This window comes from Pelecanus crispus, chromosome 14 (genome assembly GCF_030463565.1).
Source record: "Pelecanus crispus isolate bPelCri1 chromosome 14, bPelCri1.pri, whole genome shotgun sequence".
In the NCBI taxonomy this organism is placed as follows: domain Eukaryota; kingdom Metazoa; phylum Chordata; class Aves; order Pelecaniformes; family Pelecanidae; genus Pelecanus; species Pelecanus crispus.
Window position 1 is genome coordinate 11,906,713 of NC_134656.1, and position 18,944 is coordinate 11,925,656.

General features: G+C 42.1%; 1 protein-coding gene across 1 annotated transcript; it reads left to right on the plus strand.

The window, feature by feature from the left end:
* The first annotated feature begins 518 nt into the window (after positions 1-518).
* On the plus strand, positions 519-18,709 carry RPN2 (ribophorin II). The gene is made up of 17 exons (XM_075720967.1): positions 519-531; positions 641-843; positions 2,668-2,763; positions 3,464-3,639; positions 4,500-4,575; positions 4,958-5,092; positions 7,157-7,333; positions 8,311-8,429; positions 8,841-8,946; positions 11,337-11,428; positions 12,304-12,418; positions 13,102-13,296; positions 13,812-13,898; positions 14,468-14,563; positions 15,736-15,811; positions 16,699-16,828; positions 18,658-18,709. Exons 1-17 carry the CDS (start codon positions 519-521, stop codon positions 18,707-18,709), a joined length of 1,944 nt encoding a protein of 647 aa, XP_075577082.1.
* Positions 18,710-18,944: the final 235 nt, after the last annotated feature.

The following is an 18,944-nucleotide window of genomic DNA, read 5'->3' on the forward strand; positions in this document are numbered from 1 at the left end:
CACTGCATCATACAACGTGACATGGTGTGACCCCGCACACCATGGCGTGGCACAGCCTGGCATGGCAGTATATGGTGTGCTATAAATGGCACAGCATGACAGAGGCATGGGCACATCACCTGGCGCGCCTTTACGCCGCTTCCCCTTTAAGGCGCCATGGCGCTCTGAGCGCCGCGGGCGGCTCGGCCAATCAGCGCGGCCCACATCCTCGCTAGGGGCCGCCCCCGCGGGCCGCCGGGAGGCCCGTACCACTACCTCCGCCCAAGGGAGCCGCTGCTGCCGCCTCTCGGGCGGCCCGGCCGCCGCCCGGTACCCTCCCGCCGCCCACCGCCCGTCCTCCGCTCTTTTTCAAAGTTTCGCGGTGTCCGTAGCGGGCGCCCGTGGGGCTGAGGCTCCCTCGCAAAATACGCCATCCCTCCTGCCTCCCCCGTGGCGCGGGGGCGATGGTGCGGGCCGGGCCGGGGCGGGGCGGGGCGCGGGGCGGAAGCGGCGCCGTGGCGCAGGTGGCCGGCGGCATCATGGCGGCGCCGGGTGAGGCGCGGGCTGTGGTGGGGAGGGGGCTGGGGAAGAGCGACGCGGCGGGCGCTGCCCTCGGTACGGCGGGGAAGAGCCGTGGGGTAACTCGCTTGTCTCTCCGCAGACCGGCGGACGCGTCTGGTGGGGGCCCTCAACGTCCTCCTGCTCCTCGCCGGTGCCCAGGCCCTGGCCCCCAGCTACCGCCTCACTGCCCGCGACCTGGACCGGTTGAGGGCGGCGCTGGAGCGGCCCTTCGCGGATCTGCAGGCCGCCTTCTACTCCATCGTGGGTCTCGGCAGCCTGGGGCTGCGGGTGGCGGACGAAAAGGTGAGCCGTTGAGGGCCCGGCGGGGCCGCCGGTGCTGCCGCTCCCCCAGCCCTCGCGCCGCGCTCCCCCGCCGCCGGCACCGGCTGTCCTGCGCGCCCCAGGCCGTGCGGCTCCCCACATGGGCGCTTTGCTGTGCTGAGGGCCTGTAGGCGCTGCACAGCAGGAAAAGATGAGGCATAATGGGTTTCTCTGTCATGCTCTGTTTTTACAGTATTGTCAGGAAAATGTAAAGCATATGTGCGTTATGTTCGTAGCAGCTATCAGTGCGAATCATTGCTAATTACCGACAATCTTTCAGGTGTGCTGTTTGAATAAATTGTATCTTTGTCTGGGCAGTAACAGTGCCATGGACTCTCTTACACTTACTGCCTCTAAATGGTGGTTTCAGGGCTTGCTCCTCCATAGCCTGTTGTGATATTACTGTTGCTATCAATTTGTTTCACTGAAACAGATTTTCTGCCTGTGGCATGTTTGCTTCGCTATCCTGTTAAATAGAGCTCTTCTTATTTAGTTTCAGTTCCAATGCCAAATTTAGTTAGGTCACTTGATCTTGCTATTTTTGCATATAAAATACATTCCCTTTTATGCAGACTAGAAACAAAGGTTTATGGTATCATCATGATGTTTACTGCACTTTTGTGTCTTTAAGCATTTCTAGTTTAAATGTTGCAGGTTGTCCTTATAACAACCTGCTTACATAAGCGTACCTGCTTATGTGCACGCTTCCCTGTGCACCTGAGTTGTAAGCATAAGTTTGTTTTTCCTCATAAATTCAGCTAGTTAAGTGGTTCTAAACCATTTGGACTTAGTTTGAGTGTTGTGACATTCTTAACTGTGAGGTTCCTGAAGATGATGTGGTTCACCACACTGCACACCTTGCTGTGGTAGGTTACTGGTCATCTGTGGGTTAGTCTGGGAATTGCTGCTTTCGTTTATGTCAGTGTGGCTGGGTGTTTTAATAGTTCCTAGTTTTGGCAATGATAATACAGCCTTTGCTTCTGCAGATAAGCAGTAATTATTTATTTGTTCCTTAAGGTTTGTGATGAGACTGTTTTTCTGGACAGTGTACCTGTTTGTGGGGTGAGACTATTTAAAAGGTAGAGGTAGTAAAAATAACAGCTAGGTATAACACTTGAACCATATATCAGTATTCCTAGGTAACTGTAGCATTAAAATCCTGGCCTACTTGTAAAGGCCTATTATCCCTATACATAAATCACTAGCCTTTTGAGTATGAACAGTTAAATGCTTGGTTATTTTCTGGTTAAAATGGAATCTTAATGATCCATCCATCTAGTTGTCAGGTAATAATAAACTGGCTACAGATGAATGAGCAGTACCATTACTTGCCTTCATACTGTAGCCACTTACCTGACTTTTTCTGTGTGCTTTGAGATTCTATATTCTGCATCCATTAATGATTGTGTGTGATTCCTGGGAAGGAAGCTTGCCCAGAGAATTTCTGCTCATCTGTTCTCTGTCCTGGGAGATTTTCCCTACTAAATATATGCATGGGACTTTTATTTTGGTAGGTTTTATAATTATACTCAATTTATATTTGAATTCTGGTTGCAGTTGAGTTTATGTGAATATTGCTTATCTCTTCTAGCAGGAACCACTTTTCTTTCCGTGTAGCACTTAACAGAGTAGGATCTGAGGGGCGGTTCTAGGCTCTGCTGCATCACAAATATTACTAGGGATTTCGGTTGCCTTTTTTCAGTATAAAAATGCACAGCAGTGTACATGAAGTTGTCTTAGAGTATCATTTAAATCCATGGCTTAAGTCAAGACTGTTGCCATAAGTTAACTTCTGTTTCTTCACAGGCTGCATGCAATTTCATCAAATCCCATGTGGATTCCAGCAGTGTTGATTCCCTCTTCTATGCTGCACAGTCCATCCGGGTCCTGTCTGGCTGTGAGGTGAGTTTGGAGCCCTGAGCTCTGAAGACAGATGCTACCAAGGAAATATTTACCTTGATCTTTTTCTTGGTTTTATTTTATGCATTACTTCTACTTATACTTTCTTCTAGTGGGTTGTACTCTGTTGTGTCTTACGTAGATAACTTATGAAGTGCCTGGGACCACTCTATACAAGGCAAAGTGTAAAGATATAAAGGAAGTATTTGGTCCAGAGTAATTCTGCAGGGATGTTTCTTCATTAAACATGGGTGGCTAAGAAAAAAAAAAAGGAGCCAGCACATTTTAATAAAATTCACAGCAGCTGTGCCAATTAACAACTTTTTGGGTGGATGATAAACTGTTTGGGTGTAAACCCTGTGTTGAAACACTGTAATGATACAAATGCAGGCCACCCTTGCTGAAAGTCCCATTTTTCATCAGTACCACTGGCTGCTGCTGCACAATGATGTGATACCAGATGAAAAGCAGTACCAGGTTACCAGGATAAATCTGAATCATGGATTATCCTGACTAATGGATAGTTGAGAGCAAAACTTAAGGTTTTAATTAAACTAAAAGGTAATGAATGATAAAGGTTTTTTTCCCAAAAGCTTATAGTAGTTCACCAGTCAAGTGTGTTGCTCCAGGAAGAAATCAGTGGTGACTAGAAGGCCTTGTTTTTTCAAGTGTGAATCAATGTGTTCCCTGTGTTCTTCCTCAGGTTACCATTTCAAATGAGACCAGGGAGCTGCTGCTTGCAGCTCTCAGTGAGGATTCCTCAGTCACGCAGATCTTCCATGCTGTTGGGGCCCTGAGTGGCTTTGGCCTTCCTTTAGCATCTCAGGAAGCACTCAGCGCTCTTACTTCTCGCCTTAGCAAAGAAGAAAATGTGCTGGCGTAAGTCTTTCAGATGGAAATGATTCACTGTTGCATGTTTATCCTCTAGGCAGTTGGATTTTGGAGTAAAGTGTATTTTAACACTTAATTTTTGTTATATAGATGTAGCAGAGTAGGTGCTGTGTTTTCATTTGATGTATTTGTCCAGCTCATTGTTGTCCCTCTGGAGGAATGAAAAATATGATTTGGGGCTATTTTCTATGTGGTTTTGCAAATCAGCGTATGTATTCAGTTTAGTTGAAGAATAATGGCTAGTAAAGAGGACATATCCCAAAGAAGCTGCCTCTTTTAAAAAGATTCACAACAAATTTTTGACTTAATACCCAGCCGTGGTTCTGTGTCATTTATGGTTGCAGTAGACTTGATGGTCTTCCTCAGCCCTGTCATTTGTAGGTTGGGCTGCCTGTACTGTGAGGTGGAAAAAACATGCCAGTAAGCAGAAGGAATCTTGTCATTTATCACCAAAGAATTAAGTAATTTTTACGGGAAAGGAGAGAACAGAGATTTCCTTAAAAGCTAGGGAAGAAAGGGAAATGTTAAAACTTGCTTTGTTGACCAAAAAAAATGGATTCCTGGAAGCCTCAGTAGCAAGTCTGGGGATCTGTGCTATGCAGGGATCAAAGTTTGGTTTCTTTTCTGCCTTTGAATCTATGACTGTATTGCAGTGCTGATGCAGCTAAAGTGGCATTCCCTAATGAATCGTAAGTTTCCACTAAATCGCTTTAGATTCACTGCCTTGAGTTACAGCTCTTCTACACTTCGTTCAGAATAGAAACTGTAGTTGCTTTGATTTGAATGATGCTTGGCTTTTAAGGAAGGAAAATCATACAGTTGTTTGGTTTTGTTTGTTGTTATTTAAGAACCATCCAGGCTTTGGAGACGGCGTCTTTCTTGTCCCAGCAGGCAGATCTAAGTGGCATTGTTGAGGAGATAGAGGTAGGAACACATTATGCTCTCTAATTATTCAGGAATTTTAGACCTGTGTAGTACTAAAAGATGTATTAATGTGAAACACAGAATAAAAAACTAACCTGGCTAATTCCTTGCCTGCATGATCTGGGTTGGCTTGGCTTGCTCTTTCAAGCAGATATTTCTTCTGGACTTTTAACTGTTTCACAGTGGACTGAGACACAGAAACTCATTACTTTTAAATATAATTAAATCCATTAAAGGCTGAAGGTTTCTTTTTGTTCCTGTTTCTAAATTACTATTACAAAATATGTCAGTGATCCCATACAGATACTCTTGATTACAGGCCTAACAGTAGATCTGTGGATCTACTAAATGCAATTTAAATTTTAATAACTCTTTCTGTCAGGATCTTGTTGCTCGCCTGGATGACTTGGGTGGAGTTTATCTGCAGTTTGAAGAAGGAATTGAGACTACTGCACTGTTTGTTGCTGCTGCCTATAAGCTGTCGGACCATGTGGGTACAGAGCCAGCAATGAAGGAGGTCTGTATCTGCTTTTTCCTCCCTTGCACACTGTAGCTCTCAAAAAGGATCTGTCTAGTCCCTGTTGTCCAGTGCAAGAGGCTGGTATAACTGGGTAGAACTTCTACTGGAAAAAATAGTGAGCACACTCAGTAAGAAGAGACATCTCAGAGGGAATGCTAAATAACAGAATCTAGGAAGAAATTCCACCTTCAAGATCACAGGTTGAATTTGGTTTGGTTTTTTTTTTCTTTTCCAAATGTACAGAAGGAAATCGTAAGTGAAGCCTAGTTTTTCTTTGTTTATTGAGACAAGCTATTGAAAAACCCCTCATTTCAGAGTTTGTTCTGCTATTTGGCATTTGTCTAGCACTTTCCAGCATTTCAAAGTGTTTTGCAAATGTTATTTACCTGTGAGGAAGCACAGACACCGTAGTTTCAGGTGCCCGAAAGGGAGACAACATTATTATCATAGGCCTACAGGAATCCAGATGCAAAAACCTGTTGCCTAAAATGAAAGACTGGAAATTCCTTTAGAGTTTGATTAAGCTAGAAATTATTACTGGAAGCTATCCACTTAGCATTTTTTTTTTTTCCACAACAAGTTAACTGAATTAGATGTACTTTTGATTGAAAGTGGCAGCTCCCTAAAGCACAAGCCAAAGTGGCAGGGTTGAGACAGAAGCCAGTGTAAGACATCTGAGTTCATTCCTGGCTCTCTTCCATGCTGCTGCCAAACAGACTAATGCAAAGTAATCTTGATGTCACTTTTGAGGTGGTGATTCTGCTACACACAATTCAAACTGTCAGCATCCAAATGGTGTTAAAAAAAAAAAAAGACCAATTAAGGAAAATAGTTTAGTGTTGTTTCAGAATTGCACTGTCAGAAATGCTGTTGTTGGGGCTTAAGGCTTTATCTCTTGTGAATGGTGAGAGTGCCTCCAGAATGCCACAAAACTCTCTTTAAAAATTAACATGTAGTATTTGAAAAAATAGCTTCCCCCCAATTTAAATGAGTGTCAGTTGCCAGTTAAGGTCTGGAGCTATGCCATGATCTCCATATAAATGAAAAACACTGCAGGATTTGCACTGTGTGGGATTTTTTTTGTAGCATATGTCTGGATGCTTTCTCTAGTTATGTCATGTATGTCAGTGCTCATTAATAAAGTAGGAGGGTGAAAATTAGAGATGCAGTGGATTTCATTTAAGTGTTCTTTGTCTGTAGGTTGCAAAATTGTATGTCAGTTGCTTTATTTGGGATTGTCTGATTATTCTCATTTCTGATGAGAATGTAGCCCACAATCCTTTGCTTGGATGAAAGTACAGGTACCCAAACCCTCTGTGTTCCAGACCAGTGGAGAGTAATGGAAGAATCTGAATAATATGACATATCCTGCAGAGTGTGGCACAGATGCACTAACCCTACAAAGTCAGACTGGAAAACCAGCTGGGTGACTCTGTCCCACTCCTACTTTGGGGAGAACAAATTAGCTTTGGCACATCCCAGAGCCAAAGCTGGCTCTGTGCTCCTGGTGGTAGTGCTTTAAAGCTAATCCTCTTAGCTTGAGGACACTGCTGAGCCTAAGGGGATAAGCCTGCATGGGCCTAGACTGGCTCCTTCCAGAGCCATTAGGATGCTTTGCATCACCTCTCTGTGGCCTTCCCAGCTTGGCATGTAGCCCATACATCTAGCCTAGTCCTTCTCCACTGTATGAAGATAATTGCACAGCTCCTGAAGCCAAATTGTCTTTTTGCAGCTGCATGCAGTCTGGATAGTTGAGCTGACGGCATCTTCCATTCTGAAACATGTAGTTTGAAGAGGTAGATCCAAATTCTGGTTTTGTGAGTTTTCAGCACAATTACAGCAATTGTGGTTGGAACCTCCCAGCCAACAATAAGAATGCTAATGTGGCATTCAAAAGGTAGCTAATTTGGGTTACTTCATAACTTGAGTTATTTTTAAAGCAAATGGGAAATTAAACAGTCTTTATGAATGATGTTTTTATTAATAACATTACACTGAGCCAGTTTGCAATGTTGTGGTAAGCTGCTGGTGCTTATATGTGATTTGCTTTTCCTCTTTCAGGATCAAATTATCCAGTTGATTAATGCAATTTTTAGCAAGAAAAACTTCGAGACACTCTCAGAGGCTTTCAGTGTTGCTTGTGCCGCGGCTTCTTTATCCAGGAACCATTACCACTTGCCTGTCATTATTGTCCCCGATGGGCCTGCAGCTGTGTCTCACCATCAGCCCATACTCAGGGTGAGTCCTTAGCCCCAAATCTTAACTCATCTCTTGGCTCAGTCTTTAGTGCTGTAGGGAAGGGCTGACTGAATGTGTGTCATGGTTTAGCCCCAGCCGGGAGCTAAGCACCACTCAGCCGCTCGCTCACTCCCCCTACCCCGATGGGATGGGGGAGAGAATCGGAGGAGTAAGAGTGAGAAACACTCCTGGGTTGACATAAGAACAGTTTAATAATTGAAATAAAGTAAAATAGTAATGATAATAGTAACAGTATAATAATGATGATAATAATAATGATATACAAAGCAAGTGATGCACAATGCAATTGCTCACCACCCGCCGACCGATACCCAGACAGTTCCTGAGCAGCAATCGCTGCTCCCTGGCCAACCCCCCCCCCAGTTTATATACTGAGCATGATGCCATATGTTATGGAATAGCCCTTTGGTCAGTTTGGATCAACTATTTTGGCTGTGCCCCCTCCCAGTTTCTTGTGTGCCTGGCAGAGCATGGGAAGCTGAAAAGTGCTTGACTAGCATAAGCAGTACTTAGCAACAACTAAAAACATCAGTGTGTTATCAACATTCTTCTCCTACTAAATCCAAAACACAGCACTATGCCTGCTACTAGGAAGAAAATTAGCTCTATCCCAGCCAAAACCAGGACAATGTGTAAGGTCATGTCTTTCATTTTTAGCTCCAGGACTCAGGTTGCAGTAGATCTGGGGTTTTAGTGCTTTTATGAAGGGTTTCTTAGGAACTTCTGCTTACCCAGGGCTTACCAGACACAACCTCGAGAAGACACTGTGTGGAAGTCAGCTCTGCTGATTATGAACTTTAGCTTTCCCAGTTATGTTAGAAAGAACTGGGTGAATCTGGGATTCTGGGCACAGGAGAATTCTGCGTGTATAATGCAGAGGGGTAGTGAGTTGCCTGTCTTCCTGCATTCCTTCTGGGACAACAGGTTTCACAGAAATTCTTGGTTTTCTCTTGTAGCTACAAGTGACTGATGTTATGTCCCAGCCACTGACTCAAGCTTCTGTAAAGCTCAACTACGCCAAGTCTGCATCTAGCAAAGCCACTGTCCTTCAACAGACAGCATTTGCTCTGTCAGGGTAAGAATATAATCTTATTCTTACAGTTTGTAAGGCAAACAGGTGTTGTTTAAAGTGTTGGACTTAACTTTCCTTCTGCATTCTTCCACCAGAGAAATGCTTGTATGATGGAAAACTCAAAATGCTGTAGTTGCATTTGATTGGTAACAGGTGACTGAGCATGTTTGGTAGTGATGGTGAATTTCTGTTGCTTTTTTTGATTCGGAGTGGGGAATTGCAACATTCTTTTGTCTTTGGGGGCACTTCGAAGAATTCTTTTCCTGCTGCACTTAGCCATGTTATTTTTGTGTTGCGTTTGTCTGTTTGCTTAATCTAGCATATTTGGAGACTTCCCGGTAGCAAGATGTTACCTATTTGTAGGCTGCTGTTAGTGTCCTAGAGGATACCTAACACCTTGCTTTTTTTTTATAGAGATGTATTTGAGCTGAACTTCATGAATGTGAAACCTGCAAGTGGATATTATGATTTCTCTGTCAGTGTTGATGGAGATAAACGATTTATTGCTAACAAAGTTGAGGTGGGTATGCTTTTTGCTGGCATTTTAATTCTGTGCCTATTCACTGAAACAGTTTTTTATTTATACCTGTTAAGGATGTTGCCAGTTGGACAGCATTTTTATATCATGATTTTCTGTAATGCATTGGATTTTGACTCAGGATTATGATGAGTAACCAGATTAATATATGATCAAGAGAGATTTGTGTAAATTTCAAAACTGATTTATCACTTAGATGCTGATCTGCAAGCATATGAACAAAGGCTAACAGTGGAAGTGTTTATATAGCAGCCCAAAGTAGCTATGCAAAAAAAGATTACTAACAATGTTAGTTCTTCAGAGCATTCAAGACTTGAGTCTGTAAATCTCAAGGCTTGGCTAGCAGTTGTCTGGTGATTGCCTGATGTATGGAAGCTGAGCATTTCTTGCTCTCTATTTATATAAGCCCTAGAAAGGAGTCAAGGGGGTCTTTTGGAGTCTCCTAACTGTGTATGTGGTGATGCTTTTGTAGTGGAGAAACAGTGGCCAAAGCAAATGTAAATCAGGTCTTCATTTCATGTATACGTACCCCCTTTTTGGTGGCAAAAGCTGTTATACCACACCTTTCTGAAGATAGTTTTATATAAACACTCAGTTTTACCTTCCTCAAGTTTGTTACAATAAGAAGAATGTGACCTCTGTGACTATTCATATAGTTGCCCCAGTGTCAGCAGCTGAGAATGCTCTTCTCCAGTGATGTCTATGCCCAGGGTTAGTTTTTGCCCTCAATCGCCTATTTAAGGAAAAGATTAGCTTTTAAAGTCTTCCAACATAGTCAGCTTGGAGTGGAGGAAGACACTTATTTACAACTGCTGACCTTTACTTTGTATATCAAATTGATGTTGTCATCATAGTAGTAATGGCACTTAGGAGTGTCAAAACGAGATTGATTGATCCTGCTTAAGCTCGCTGCTGGCACACAGAGGTACAGGTAAGAATGCATTAATGCTGGGACAGCTTTGTGTGAACCTCTTCTAATAAGACACATTGTTATGGGGGAGGACTGCTGGGGGAACTGTTTTTTTTCCTTACTGTTATTAGCATTAATTGTCCTTAATGCACTATCATTTTGACAGTAATGAGCTAAACCAGTGGGTTATTACTCCAGGCAGAGACTACATTTCCTGGCATTAAAATATTTGAGAGATGTTTGTGTACTGTTCAGTTGGAGGGGCTATGTGCAGCAGCTCTGAGTTGCCTTCACATAACTTTTTTTAAAATGAGTATTTTACTAGTCCATCTTTGCTCCCATCTTGGAACAAACTAAGGCTTTACTAAAGTTAGCCTGAATAGTCTACATGTTAATGGGTCCATTTTCAGCGGTAACCTCTGTCTTAAATTACACTTTTTGTTGTAAAGGAACCGCCAAGATTGTTGTGTTTGAAGTCTGGCCTGAATAGTTTGATTTATGTTTTTACATATTTTTTCCCACAGGTTCCCTGTGAATTACTTTTCAGGGTGAGGGTGTGGGGCTGATTCACATGAGCAAACCTGTAATAACAAATTGTAGTATATGATGAAAAATATTTTGGCAATGTAACTTTAATTCTCCAGGGGAGCATTTGTAAGCTGTGAGAACAAATGTGCTAATTAAAAACTACAGATGGCAGTAACTGCTTATGTTTGAGAGAAGGATTGAAATCGGTCAAACCCACTGAGGTTCACTGCCAAGATGGTCTGTGGTTTGAGACTGGGGAGAGGGCAGGAATTAATTTCTCTGCTTGGGGTTTATACTACACTTAGCACACAGGAGTATGGTAAATGGCAGGGCCTTACTGGCTGCCCTGCACTAAGTGGTAAATGCTGTGACTCAAAAGGAAAGCTTGCTGAACAAAGTGCAGGTCTGCAGGAATGCTTTGGCTTTTGCCTGCTGGTAATAAAATCAGCAGAAACCTGTTAGGCTTTAGGAGCCAACAAAGGCATAACTGCTTGCTGTCTGGAGACCTCTCTCCATCTCAAATTGCTATCCAGTAAGCAGAAGTACATATGCGTATGCAGTTTTAAGTTGTATCATATCTGATGTAATCTTTAATAGCTAGTTTCTGCTAGTTCAAAAGGAGAACTAGCTAGATCTGGATGGTTGGCCTGTTTAATTAAAAACAGTTCTTCAAAGGGGAGCTAACTCCAGCATGACTGAGAAGCTGGTGTCTTCAGAACTGGCTGCTTGTGGTTAGGGTTAGTGACTGATGCAGGAGCTTTGCCAGAAGGTAAATTGCTGTAGATCCTTCTGTTCAGGTTAGGTTCTGTCTTTGGCTTAGTGTAAGACCCTCTTTGGTGAAGGGGACAGAAGAGCTAAAGCTTCTGCAGTGAACTTGACCATAATTAGTATATGTAGAGTGCTCTGAGTAATTCTCTATTCTGTTTTGTTGCAGCTGAAAGTAAAAGTTTCCACGGAAGTTGGGATTACTAATGTAGATCTTTCTACTGTGGATAAAGATCAGAGCATTGCGCCAAAAACAACCAGGTAAAACGACTCGGTGTGTGTGATCCTTTAAGGGCAACTCTGGCTCTAGACTGGAGGTCGTCTGAGCTTTACCTACTTCAGCTAAACCAGAGGAATCTTGTTTTGGAATAACTACAGAGTTATACCCATGCTGTTTCTCTTAAACCTGTGAGTTCATTGGGAGAATTGATTATTTTTCTAGGTGGTTTTCCTTAATACTGAAATAAGTACTAACAGAAGCCAGGCAACCTGAGTCTTCTGTTCCTTTGCTGGCACCTCTCCATAGCAAAAGCAAGAATTGCGTTGATGTTTCTGGTATTACTGGGCTTTGGTAGAGATGCTCTAAAGCAACACGTTTTGAGGGGTGTGGCTGTACCACTGCTAGGTGTACATGAACTTAATATAATTGTGTTTTTAACTGACATCAGTTAGAATGTAATGTAAGGAATTTAACTTGGGTTACACAGCCTCACTGAGGCCCCTCTGTCTGTGTTGATACAGCCTTCCTGTGCTGAAGTCTGAGTGTCTGGTTTTTCTGTTCTGCTGCCATTGCATCTTTGGTTGTAGCATAGCCTTGGGTAAATGGAATGTGGGGTGTAGTATTAGCAAAACGTTCTTCTGGTGTTCCTTTGAACCTTACAACAAATAACCATTTTACTTGAAAATGCGCAAGGTATGTAGCTCAAAAATCCTCCTAGAAAAAGTTCTATTAATTTATTTTCATTAAATTTATGATGGAAGAGAGAGACACGTTAAGTCACCTGACTTTTTGATAAAATAGATCATCTATGCTGAGTAGACCACAGTACTGCTAGACAGGCTTGCATGCCTCGGTTTCTTTGCCCAGCCTTCTCTTAGAAGATCACCCTAATTCTGTTTTGTTTTTTTCCTCCTAGGGTAGCTTACCCAGCCAAAGCCAAGGGCTCATTCACTGCTGACAGCCATCAGAATTTTGCTTTATCCTTCCAGCTGATAGACGTGAACAGTGGAGCTGAACTCATCCCTCATCAGGTTAGGACAAATTTTCGTCATTGCTCTGTCACCAAGATGTTCCATCTTGAAGCATCTGAGTTGACAGTTGCTCTTGAAAAGATTTGATAGGTTTTGAGAAGCCTTATGTTTCTGACATGGACTGTGAAAGATCACTGATCTTGGTAGATGGGAAGTGGATTCAGTTCGCTTGTTCTGTCTGTATGTTAAATGAAGCCTCTTCTAGCTCTGGTACTAGTTCTTAATTTAACTCAACAAAATGAGTGCAGGTAGCCTGCACTGCAAAAGCACACTTCTGATTTTTTTAATATAGATTGCTTGCTGAAAAAGTTCTTGAATGTAGACTTTCTTTAAAGTTTTTTTTTTTTCCTGTATAAAATAGAAAAAAAGGGGGGAGGGAAACCCAACAAAAACCATGTATGCATACATTCTTGTTGTGTGCTGTTGCATATACCCTGCCGAGTAACATTCAATACATTGCCATGTACCCCAAGCAGGCTCCGTCTTGGTCCTGTGTTAATGTAGTTATTCAAAGAGACGTAGAACTTTGCTGATTTGCAGGGATCTAGACACCTGGGCTTCCAGTTTATACTCCAACTTTTGTTAATGTTATGCTTTTTGATTTGGGAGTAAATCTCTCATTTCGCTGGCGTTTGTAAATGCACTATGAGATATTCCATAAATGTTATAATCTTTCCTTTCAGACTTTTGTCCGACTTCACAACCAAAAGACTGGTCAGGAGGTAGTATTTGTTGCAGAACCAGATAGCAAGAACATATACAAGTTTGAACTGGATACCTCTGAAAGAAAGACTGAATTTGACTCTGCCTCTGGTACCTACACTCTTTACTTGATAATTGGAGATGCCACTCTGGAAAATCCAATCCTGTGGAATGTGGTATGTATCTGGAAGTGTGGTGATGTGGTTTTGAGATTACTGGCAGCCTAACAGGAGGGCATGGTACAGGCTTGGAAGAAAAAAAGCTCAAATACTATGTTCTTTGTAGTGAACCAGAATCCTTTTGGCCATTTATGGTCTCTGAGGTTTGCTGTTCATTTTAAATTTTTAAGTAAGCATCAGACCAAGACAGAAGTGAACATTCATTTCATCATGTGGTGGAACAGAAGCTTCAGAATGTTTATGGGTTTGATTGTAATTTCACAGCAAGCACTTCAAGGTTTAGCCTTTTTGTGCTTGGTATGCTGAAAATAAGTCCATTCTTAGTGCTGGGTGAATGGCATTACTGCCTCTGTTTAGGAGAAATTTCTTCTTAAAATATCTGGTGGGTTTTTCTTAGTTTCCTTTAAAAATCATGTCAATCATAGATTGACAAATCAGGAAATAGGGCACAGTAATGGAATATTTTAATACATTAAGATCAAACTTCATGAAGCTACACAATTTCGTTTCAGGCTGATGTTGTGATCAAATTCCCAGAAGAGGATGCGCCATCCACAGTCCAGTCCAAGAACCTGTTTGTTCCCAAACCTGAAATCCAGGTACAGTCAAAACCAAAAATTATGTGCAGAGATGGGGGGCTAGTTCTACTAGTAGTATTTGTTCTCATTGTAATTTATTTTTGAGAAGTCATCTCTCATTTAAAAAAAAAATACAGTGTAAGCAATGTAATTAAAAGAAGACCAGAGTCACTGCTTAATGGAAAGAAACTTGTTGCAGTCCTCTGGAGTATGAATAAATAAGCTGTGTGTCCTACCTGTGAGAGTGCAACTGGTGTCACTGAGAAGATTCAAACATGAAAATTTGACTAGGTAAGCACCACAGAAAGCTCTCTGCTTCTGAAGATTTCTCTTGCTTCATTCTAGCCGTCTGTGCTGATAACAAGCTAAAAAGTGCTTCTGTGAGTGCAAGGAAAAGTTAACTGTGCAAGAGATCAAATGTGCAGACTGGAATAGACACTAAAGAGCCAGTCTTTGCCTTAAGAGGGATGCTTATCATCCAAAGGAACATCTGGGAACAGCAGCACCAGGGCTGCAGTTGGTCCTCTGGGGAGCCAAGAAGCTGTTCTGTTGGAATACTCCTACTTACGAGTTGGTTTTGTTGTTTGCAGCACCTCTTCAGGGAACCTGAGAAGAGGCCTCCCACTGTGGTATCTAACACTTTCACAGCATTGATTCTTTCCCCACTGCTTTTGCTGCTCATTCTGGTGAGTGAACTGGGCCACAGAAGAAAATTTTTTCCCATCCAGTCCAAGGTCACTTTGGAGGTTGGACAGCTAAACTTCTTATTAAAACTCTTGGTTAATCATCATCACAGCAGTGCTGCAGTTGTAGCTAGCAAATGTCAGTGCAGAGTGTGGGTCTGGTATTGCCTCTTACCTAAACTGTTGGGTGGGGTTTTTTTGAGTTTATAGTCAAAACAGAACAACACTGTTGCCAGGTAGAAGTAGGTGGGGTGGGTTTCTTCAGTGTGCTTCTGCTAGGGATGTTGAATAACAGTGGGCAGATTAAGTTATAACTAACATTAGACTTCCACAGGAAAAAAAAAGCAGTGATTTTGCCTCGCATTTAATATATCCATCACAACATCTGTGTTACTTAATCCTATCAGACTGATTCCCATTTATGGACATAATTGGTGTTTGTGTGTCTGTAGTTGAAACATCTACTGCTACTCACTGTATCATCAGATCAGTGTTTCAAACTTAATACAATACAAAATCTCAACTAAGCAAGTTAAATTACTCCTTATTTGGAGGATGAAATTGATCCTTTACTTGGTTGGCAGTAATTTCCCATTAGCTAGTCTCACTGAAAGCTGGCATTCAGGTAGTTGTGTCCACTGGTCTCTGGAGTTCACAATATACGTGCTGATGACACTTTAATGAAAAATCTCATTGCTGCTGCTCCTGTTTTCCATCATTCATGCCTTTCTCTTCTATGCTCTAAAAACTGAAACTGTTTTTATGAGCACACATCTTGTATCTATAGCTGTTCTTTTGCTGAGTCCAAAACTAGAATGTTACCTTTTTTGTCTTTTTAATTAAAATTAATTCAGCTGGATAGAAATAGCAATGTTTATTTTTCTGGAAAATGTAGATTTGGAGCAATACACTCTCATCAGTTTAAGAAAGATAATTGGGCAACTGTCTTTGGTCAGTCAGAAGCAGCAGGAGAAATTTTCACTAAAGGAGCTCAGCAGTGCTCTCTTTAGCAAAATTACTACTCTTTTCTCTTGTAGTAGGAAACGTGCTTCTCTAGAGAGTACACTGTATTCATTGAATTTAAAGCAAACAGGCTTGAAAGGTACTGAAGTTTAAAATCAAAGCTTGTGTTTACGAGGCCATTGTAACTTGGGTTTTGTTTCTTTTCCGTTTAGTGGATAAAAATAGGTGCCAACATCTCCAACTTCAGCTTTGCTCCCAGCACCATTGTTTTTCACATGGGACATGCTGGTAAGTGTCAGTGGCTTTCTGCTTTGTTTGACCTTCTCACCTGGAAGTTACAGATGAGAGCCCTGGTGGGTAATGGGCTTGTGGTCTATTAACTATAATGACATAATAGCATAACATTTGTTCTCTTGTTTTCATCTGCCTTCCTGCTTTTCATGATTGTTAATATGGTGATAAACCTGTTTGGCCATCAGCTTATAACAGCAGTCATTATCCAGGCTCCTCTCACACACCATTTATCTGTACTTAATAGAACTTCTTATTTCCAGAGGTCACACTTTCTTTATTGCATGTTTATCCTTTGTAAGCAGGGAGTTTCTGTGGGGATTGAAACCTGCAGGACTGCCATCTAACATCTTTTCTTTGAAACTCTTCCTGTGAAAGCTGCTTTTGTTCTTTAGCAGGAGCAACTCTTTTCATCAATTTTATTGTGCCCTTGGTTGCACAGTTATTTACTGTCTTGACAGAATTTCAGAAACATAGCAGGTTGGGAGAACATTGGATCTACTGTTTCCCAAATGACTGCTTAATCCAAGCCAGTTTCCTTGGAAGCTTTATAAAGCTGTAAGCTCCTACACATGTGCAAATGTTAATAATTGAAATCCAGAATATCCTCCTTCTTTTAACAGCCCTTAATGTCTATAATGTGTCCATAATTCTGCCACAAGAGGGCTGGTTGCAAGCTGTCAGTGTCACATTTTCCTCCGGTGTGGAGACCCAGAGTCCTTATTCCCCTGGCAATAACGTATAGTCTGCCATTTCAGAGCTTCAGAGATGAAATAGAAACCCAGTGCTTAGATGTGGCAGTACAACGTAGCAATTGTTCTGAGGATAACAAATGGTTGGTCTTTGAAATGCAATTTCAGCCATGGGCTCTGTCTTTTTCACAGCAATGTTGGGACTCATGTATGTCTACTGGACTCAACTCAACATGTTCCAGACTCTGAAGTACTTGGCCATTTTGGGTGGTGTCACATTCCTGGCAGGCAATAGGATGCTGGCTCAGAAAGCAGTAAAACGGTAAGCCGGCGATGGATGCATTGGTGGGAGCTACTTTTAAAATCTGTGTGGAGATTACATTGATGCTGTCATGTGTCAGTAACTGATACAGTAATGAACGCTGCTTTTGGTTCTTTGATCTTGGGTGTGGAGATGGGCTGCTTGGTCCCACTTTCTTTCCCACTGACTAGGGCAATGAGCTGCTCTCACTGAGCTACAGCTAACTGCTCCTTCAGAGAGAATGGTCCATGTGGCCACTTGCTCAAGTGATCAAGCACACAGAGAAAGCAAAGGGTGGAAGTATATGCACTTTGACATGGGGAAACCCACATTTGGTGAGACGCATTCACTGGCAAATTTGTTTTTACTATATGATATATCAACATTGTACAATATTGTTAAATAATGAAAGCCACTATAAATGCAGAAGAGGCCCAAGTCTTCTGTAGCTGTGCTTGTGAGATAAGTTTTAAGAGGAGGAAGGTAAGGTAGGGGCATCTTGCTGCTGTCTTCCCCTACCTGAGGGGTATTATAGAGAAAAGGGAAGCAGGTGCTTATCGGAGGTGAGCAGCAACAGACAAAGTGCAACACACACAAGCAAAACCAGGGAAAATTCTGGTAAATGGTAGGGGTAGAACATTCATTTCTGTACTGGCATTGGACTGATTTGTCACATTTGTGTCTTCTGTCATGCAGTCTCGTGAATGTGCTATGGTTTAGGCAGCCTGCAGGCACTTTCTGACCCAAGCTTCCAATATGGTACATTAATTAGAGGTCGAACAGTTCCCTCCTTCACTTCTGCCACATGGGGTTTCCATATGAGACTTAAGTTTTAGCCCTTTTGTACTAACGTAGCATTTGGCTTTGAAGATGATCTTATTGACCTGCTTTGCCATCAAACGTGCTTTTCTTCCTTTCCCCTTTTTGAGCCACTAAGAGTTCTTTATCCTTGCATAACTATTTGCATAGATATTCCTGGTTCTCACTGTTTTGATTACACTGTATTAAAACCAGGACAAGAGCTGTAAAAAACCACAAGAATATTATTTTCAGGGGTTTTGCATTGATTTGTTGTCTTTTAAAACGTCTCTTCTTGGCATGGCTGTAGCAGGGAAGATGATTATTGTAATCAACCCTTTCCACACTATCCTCCCAGCTTTCTCAGCCTTGCTCCCTTGGATGTCCAGCCCTCTCCACTGTGGCACTTTCTCTTGTTAGCATAACAGTTCCTACTGGGATTTTGTTGCCAACGGGGCTATGTTATGTCATTTAATAGTATTTCCTTTTTAATTTAAAGAGTAATGATAAAATCATTATTAATTACAGATTGCCTAGGATACAGATTTGGGGAAAAAGAATACAATGAAGCTTACCTCTAAGTGTCTTTGCTCAACCAGGGCTTCTGTTAGCACATAAATGCAGGTGGTTGGTTCTTACTTCAAAACACTGCAGGGGGTGTCTGTATGCTTTTTCACTGTAAATGACATGAAGCCGCAACTACAATGGCAAATTTGAAAGTAAAACTTCTACCTTAGGCTAAAGTTAAACCCTTTGTACATGACTTTAAAGTTCAAAAAGACATTTTTTTGTTAACATGCTGCTAGCCTGTCTCAGATGTTGAAGTGCAGTGATAATTAACTAGATTGCACTTTGAGGCAAAGCTGCTGTTCCACTATGGAGACTGCTGGTGGGGGTGGGAAGGGGGACTCTGTGAACCATCTTTTTACAGAAGCTACCAGAAGGCCTGGTTTTGCTTTTTGCATTTCTGTTGCTGGCTCTGGTTCCTGGAGCAAGGCTTCTTTCCTCCTTCCTGTCTTCTCTGAACCTTTCTTCCTCTCTCCTTTTGGCAGGATCGCTGCAGAGCAGAGCAGTAGGTTGGCAAAGTATAGAACACTGCGGTAAAAGGGGGTTTTGCTAGTGACCAACTCTTCTAGAAGTAAGGGCCTTTTTGGAATTTGTCTTTCCTGGGCATGCTGGCTGTTTCATTTCACATCATCACTCCTTGTACAAAAAGATATCTGAACCGAAGCTACTTCCTTCCAACATCACTTATTGGGCTTTAAATCAGTCCTTGGCTACAGCTGGATTTGCATATTAGCAGTATGTGTCCTCTGAGACTAAACTGCTTTTGTGTGAT

What these genes read in the sequence shown, in the direction of transcription:
- RPN2 (XM_075720967.1), top strand. An exon ending in GGGTCCTGTCTGGCTGTGAG is followed by an intron (nt 2,764 to 3,463) that starts GTGAGTTTGGAG and finishes GTTCTTCCTCAG; the next exon opens with GTTACCATTTCAAATGAGAC. An exon ending in TGCTTTTGCTGCTCATTCTG is followed by an intron (nt 14,564 to 15,735) that starts GTGAGTGAACTG and finishes TTTTCCGTTTAG; the next exon opens with TGGATAAAAATAGGTGCCAA.